Raw genomic sequence first — 6,658 nt, 5'->3', positions numbered from 1 at the left:
AAAAAAAAAAAAAAAAACGTCAATTGGACTGATGGTTCTATTAATTGATTAATCAAATACCAACACCACTCTTGCACACTGTCTTGGATAGAATTATAGAATCCAACAACATATTTCTTGCAGCCACATATCAAGAAAAAGTAAAAGACTTCAAAAACAATCAAAGGGTTCAATTTGAACCAAGCATATGCATTAAGCAGGATAAGGCCTGGGCGCCTTACACCAAAAAAGGCATTGCCTGATTGTAGCAGTGCATCTCAAATCCAGGCTACAACTTGAGCCTTAGGTGCATGCCTAACTGCATCTTAAAAGAAATTTCTGCTAAATTTATCAAAAATCTTGAACAAGCTAACATTAGCCAACAACACGAATCAGGCAACATATTAGCTTACCATCTGTGGACCAGTCAGGGCCTTTAAGCAATTTAAGTAATGATGGACACTGTCATTATCTTTAGGTCTCCCATGTTGCAATGAAGAGGATAATTTAGAATCTGCATCAGGAGCCGAGTACTCTATCATAGCATTATCCAGGAAATCAAGTGGGTCACCTCCCCTAGAGCTGGCATCATTTTTCTGTGGTTGCTCAATGAATTCTGGAAACATGTCATCTCCAGTCAAGAGATCCACCGAGGCAATTGGTTGTGCTGGTGGCAAAACATTTTCATTGGAGAAAGATGCACCACCAAGTGGATTATTTTCAGAACCACATAGAAGGGGGTTGGCTTCTTTCTGACATTTGTTGGCAAGATCCCAAAATTTCGCACCAGGTCCGTCCTTTGTAAATATGCCACTCCAAGGAAGAGAAACTCCAAGTACCTCCACCTGTGACAAGATTAAAAAATTAAAATCAAGAATGAGGCAGCAAATACACCTGTGGAGAAGGGGGTGGAGAACACAACACTGAAAGAGAAACATAAAAGCGGAAAATGTAGATTTGAAATATGAAGCTGGCAATACACATGTATGTCTACTATGAATTTTTAGACGAAGTTCTGCTTTACTTCTCATGTATGCCTTATGTTTAAATCAAGGTTCAAGGTATCAGGTTTCGACCCTTGGGGAGACCGAAATTTCGGTTGAAACCTGAAAAATTTCAAGGAAACCAGAGAATTTTTGCCGGTTGGGTGGAAACTTTGGTTTCGACCCCTAAACTGTGTTTTTTTTTGTCCGACTTTTTGTGTACATCCTATTTTAGACATTTTTAACACATTCACATAATTGGTTTCATAAAAAAAAAACATATAAAGTCAATACTTGTGGGTTGAACCAAAAGTTTGGTAATATACGCTGAGTCGTTGACTGAAAGTCTGAAACTATACTACATAATTACATAGTCTACACTCTACAATCTACGTCAATACATAATACATAATACAAATGATCCAAAATAAATAAAAATATTACATCATTATGAGTTATCTCTCAACACTCAACACTCAAAAGTCAATTTCAAGTAGAGTGTCTAGGCGGTTCCATCCCACGAGCTGCCTTCCTTATGTAGATAAAGCAAGATCCAGCCTTAGATTCAATTTTATTGGGCACAAAAAATCTTGAGTATTTCCCCAAGTTTTCCACTCCAAAGAGAACAAAATAAGGGGAGAGGGTCGAATTTTCAAGGATAGGAGCCTTGGTTTCTTTCAAAGTATCTTATATAAGAGCTGGTCCAACCCAAAGGGTCGAACCAAGTGGTTCAGTCGAAATATAGGATTTTTCATCGAAACCTGTCGAAACATGTGACTTAAGTCACAGGTGCCAGCACTTAGTGATTCCAGTCCATTACATATGGAAACTTCCCAGAACTTGAGAAAACATCAATAAGGAAGCTATGGAGATTTCCACCCAAAATTATCATACTTACTGGATCGATTTTGGTTGCAAGTATAGCCTAGAAACAGAATGGAGGAGGAGGAAGCAGGTTGGAGTTGTTTTAAAACAGCCCCAAGCCAGCCCAAATATTTTGCCAGTTCCAAAGATTTTCTGCCACCAGCAGCTGTTCAGATTATAGCTCATAACTCGTAAGACTAGGTCTGTTAGGGCCGTTTTGGTCCTAATAACTCAAGGTTAAGATTTGGTCATTCAGAAAATTGCTTGGATTAGTTCTAGTAAGTTTCTAGAAGTTTCGAGTTCTTATTACCATTTTCCTCAGATGAAACAGCTGGGATGAAATTGTTGTTCTTCATTCCTCAGCTCTTTTCTTTTCTAGGTTGTTAGCAACGAAAACCCCCAGGTCTAACTATTATCTATCGGTACTACTGTGCAGCATTAATGAGGTCCCCTCACATTGTGTTTTAAGTTAAAATTATAGAAAATCTTATAAGCAACTAAACAGTTATCAATGAAACCTTTAGCAGATGGAAAACATAGCGCAACCAATCAATAGATTGTGAAGGAAATAAACCCATTCATTTGTAGATTTCTGTCCCGGAGTTTATTCAGAAAAAAATGAACAGAGATTAACTCACTATAGATAAGTATAAAAATAATAAATTTGCTAGAGTTTCATGCTGCTGGACCCTACCCTGTAAAGGAGGGTTTGTGTGTCAGGTTGGCATCTGCTATTATAAAAACCTAGCCAAAGCTTTAAGCGTGAATCCAATTAACGTAAGTGGATCCATGTAGCCAACCCCATTTAGTTGGGATTGGGCTGTGTTGAGTTTAGCTGAAATAAGTATAAACTAATAGAGAGCGCCTACATTTTAAATATTCACAATTCTGCATTCTTGAAAAAGAAGCTTTGTACCTCACCAATAGTTATAGGAGTTTTTCCAGGAACAGCAGGATAGAATGTAAGTGTAACCACACGGGTAAGAAAGTCCAAATCACCCTCCAGCTCTTCAAATTCATACAATAATGAAAGGCTGGATGTATCTTGAGCACGAAGATGTGCACCTGCACCAGTGACAGCCATATCCTCTGGACTTACTGGTCCTGGTAAGGGTATCAAAAGATTTGTCCCATTTAAACATTGTGGTATAGAAGCTCCCTGCAAAATCCATGCAAACAATCAGAAGTGAATGAATCCCAACAATCTATTAGAAACTTACTTGAATAGAAAAAACATGTAATATTTCATTAAGTAAATTAAAGCCCCAAGGATGACAGGAAAACCATATTCCCAAAAAAGCCATCAACAGGTCACTTGATGCCCATTCAAAGCAATTGGTTCCAAAGCGCCACAGAAAGGGAGTACCAAAAAGGATCGATGGAGGGCCAACAAACCCTAACCTAAACTAAGGATTTAGGGCCAAGACTAGGGAAATATGCCAAAAGTTAGTGCATGACAGATTAGGGAGAATTTTAATAACACAAAAACCAAGGCTCACACAAGGCTAAATTCCAGTAGAGTTCTCTACACTGGTAGCCCTAAAATGGCTTCAAGATGGCAGGGCTTTCATAACTCAGTGGGGGGGAGGAGGGTCAAGGATACCTTGCAGCCAGAACAGGGCATGGTTCTGGTTTGGTCAATTAGCAAAGGATGGACGTGGTGTTTAGTGGTAGGTTGCGGCAGGTATTGATATGGGGAATGATGTGGGAAGTTGGAGTGAAACAGTGAAGAATGATGCGAATCATGGGATAGTTACCTATACTCCAAACATAGAGTCAACAGGCCTCAAGAAAGGGGTATTAGATTATAGAGCTGTAACAGACAAGTCGATTACCAGAATTGAAAGGACAGAAGTATGCTTAATCAACCAGGCTGTGACCCTGGGAATTTATCCACAGGCCAACCCAATTACTGACTGCCACATATTTTAGTTTGTGAGGAAATGAAGATTGAGGTGATAAATGGAACTCATCTCCAAGGGTCAGTTGACGAAAGGCTTAGGGTTGGTATGCATGCCTTTGAGAAGAGAAGCAGATTGCATGCTTTGTCAATGGGACTAGGAGGATTCTTAGTTTCAGCTGAGTTCAAGCTAAAACCAGAATCCAGATACCAAGAACACATTTGATAACATTCCGTGGGAGTGTTTTGACACTTTTATATTCCGCAGGGCAGAATCACACTGGAAATGCATTTGGATGTGCCAGTTCACTTTTATACTCCCACAAAGTGGTGTCCTTCAAGAGTGGAAATGAAGAAGAATTTTTGAAAATGCTTTGCAATACGAGAACACTCAGGCTTATGAAGGCAAAGAAATATATGATGCTCCAGCCTCAACGGGACCCCGAGGGCGGGGGGACTCCGGAGACTGCTTGAAACTTTCCCAAGGCCTCAGTTCGTGCTTAACCAAGGACCTTTGCCGCAATCCAGAAACACTTGTTACTTTTTGTCATCACCCTGAAAATAGAAACACTCAGATTAGCATGGAAACACTCCAGTGAAGCAGAAGTGTTACCAAATGCAACCTAATTTTCTCTGTGATCTATTATCCGAAAGGCCCAAATTTATTTGAGCATGGGCTCAGATAGAAGATATCATAACAAGCAACAATCAACCTCTAGTCTCTAGTCTCTACATCTTGGTAGAGACCTCACTCTTTTTTTTTGGATGAATAAATAAATTCATTACCAAGGAAGAAGAATACACAAGGAGGGAGGAAAATCACAAGCTACAAACCACAGGGTTGGGGCCTAGGACCTCACAATGAGGATACATCAGTGGGGGGGGGGATAGTGATAATATAGAGAGAGAGACCCCAGGAAACAACAGTAAACATGTCCCTTGGGGTGTCGGCGACAAATTGATGGGACAAGCATCCAAGCTTGGAACTAACATCAAAATAGATGGCTTTCCAAATCTGATCAAACGAGCGAGCGTTGGGAGTCCATACGCAGATTGTGCTCCATCCAAATATGACTGATCGTAGCACAAAAGGCGAGCTTCTCAGCTATGTCACAAATAGAGGGCCCACGGAAGGTCATATCAACCCAGATTCATTCTCTACTCAAGGGAAGGATAGGTCTGCAGGAGGGCCAACAGTTACTGAGAACTCTCTTCCAGATGATGGAAGAGAAGGGACATGAGAAGAAAAGGTGATCTACATCTTCAAAGCCATTCCAGCAGAGGGTAGCAAGCACGGGAGGCCTAGATGTGCCGGTGGAGGAGAAAAGATTGCGTGGGAGGCAGTTGGAGAGGGCGCGCCACATAGTGATGCTATGGTGGGGAATGTGGCCTTTAAATTGCATGATGTTTCTCCAGGGAATAAGAGGGGCTTTGAATCGGATAAGATCCCAGGTAGAAGCCGGAGAGAACTGTCCCAAGCTGGGCAAGGTCCAAACAATGAGGTCCTCCCTTCCTCAGTGGCCCAGGGGAATTGGGGGGCTGGAGGGAGGCCCAGAGATCAGCAAGGGGAGGAGAGGAGGGAGGGGGGGACCAAATACCCTGGGACAGGATGGAGGAGACCTCACTCTTGGTACCATAGTTTTTATGGTGGCAAGGCAAGCTTAGGCGGTGGCCAGGCACCTTGTCACCATGGCAACTAGGGGCTTGGGGTTGCATAGATGTTGGCTAGGCGGTCAAGTTGTGTTATATAAAGAGAGGGTTCACTCAGTGACTTATGTGTAATAACAATACGAGAGGGTTTCCTTCTTCCTTTTCTTAATGATAGTACACGATGATGGTTGTGGCTGCCATTGCAACCTTTTTCCGGCGGTATGGCAGCTGGTTACCGCTTCTTCTTCCCACTTTTCTTACTTATTTTGCCATTCTCTCTCTGGTTTTTCTCCCTATTTCTCCTGTTTTCTTCCTATCCTCCCATTTTATATGCCTTTTCCTCCTATATTTTGTCCGGGTGCCTTGAACAATATTGCATCGGTGGTGCGATACAAAGTCCTGAAAACCCGATTCAGATCACTTATGGGCCCATTCAAACAACAGATATCAAATTATATGAAAAGAGTGGCAACTTTGTAAATAAATTTAAGTTCAAAATTCTTTTTAAAAAGTAACAAACAGACTTGTGATAGAAGGATAATCGACTTAAAAGTGAAGGACAAAATTTTGGAATCCACAAAGGTTAGGGATAAGCTTGAACATTGTAATTAAAAAAAAAAAAACCTAGGTCTTGTAATTTTGATGAAACATAATACAGTAGAGAAGAGTTCTTTCAAATGGAGCCCAATTGACCCAAGAATTTAGGAGGGGTTTACCAACTTACCACGCTCAAAACTCCAACCAATTTTCAATCAAACCAGCAGCTTAGAAATGAGTAGAAAGTGTCGGAGATGGAACCTGGCGAAAGTTCAGGAGTCAGTCTTGCTTGCTGATATGGTTAACAAGATCAAAGAAGCTCTGGGCCTTGAGTGTTTGAATCACCCTATGAATGAGTGATCTAAATCCCAAATCTAAAAATGAACAGAAGCAAGACAAGGGAGATCGATATTCAACAATTGGTGGCACCTACCAATAGTCACAGGAACATTAACAGGGAAGAACTTTAGTGGGGAGAACAGAAGAAACAGAGAGAGAAGGGAAGATGTTGTACCTTAGGAAGGGGAGAGAGGAGAGGACTCAACAAAATGAATGACCTTGATCCAGGTGGTGGTTGGCTTACAGGGGGGCTAAATTCATAAAAAATAGGGCATGGAATGAATTTTCCATGGAGACTTTGGTTAAAGTCTGCCAATTATGAGTTGGGTGCTTTGACCATTCAGCCATGGATGCAACATAGGGAACATCGTACATCGTGAATAACCAAATTCCAATTGAAATGAAA

At 41.1% G+C, this 6,658-nt stretch overlaps 1 protein-coding gene across 2 annotated transcripts in view; it reads right to left on the bottom strand.

The window, feature by feature from the left end:
• LOC122078168 (probable phosphoinositide phosphatase SAC9) overlaps positions 1 to 6,658 on the bottom strand; it is a 56,870-nt gene that overhangs the window by 21,595 nt on the left and 28,617 nt on the right. For both annotated transcript variants that reach the window (XM_042644052.1, XM_042644042.1), the window contains 2 exons: positions 2,743 to 2,985; positions 393 to 824 (listed from right to left, as the gene is read on the bottom strand). In XM_042644052.1, coding sequence (XP_042499986.1) covers positions 393 to 824; positions 2,743 to 2,985 — 675 coding nt within the window. The remainder of the gene's footprint in view (positions 1 to 392; positions 825 to 2,742; positions 2,986 to 6,658) is intronic.

Source organism: Macadamia integrifolia, chromosome 1, assembly GCF_013358625.1.
Source record: "Macadamia integrifolia cultivar HAES 741 chromosome 1, SCU_Mint_v3, whole genome shotgun sequence".
NCBI classification, from domain to species: Eukaryota; Viridiplantae; Streptophyta; class Magnoliopsida; order Proteales; family Proteaceae; genus Macadamia; species Macadamia integrifolia.
This window is presented reverse-complemented; position numbering and strand designations above follow the sequence as displayed.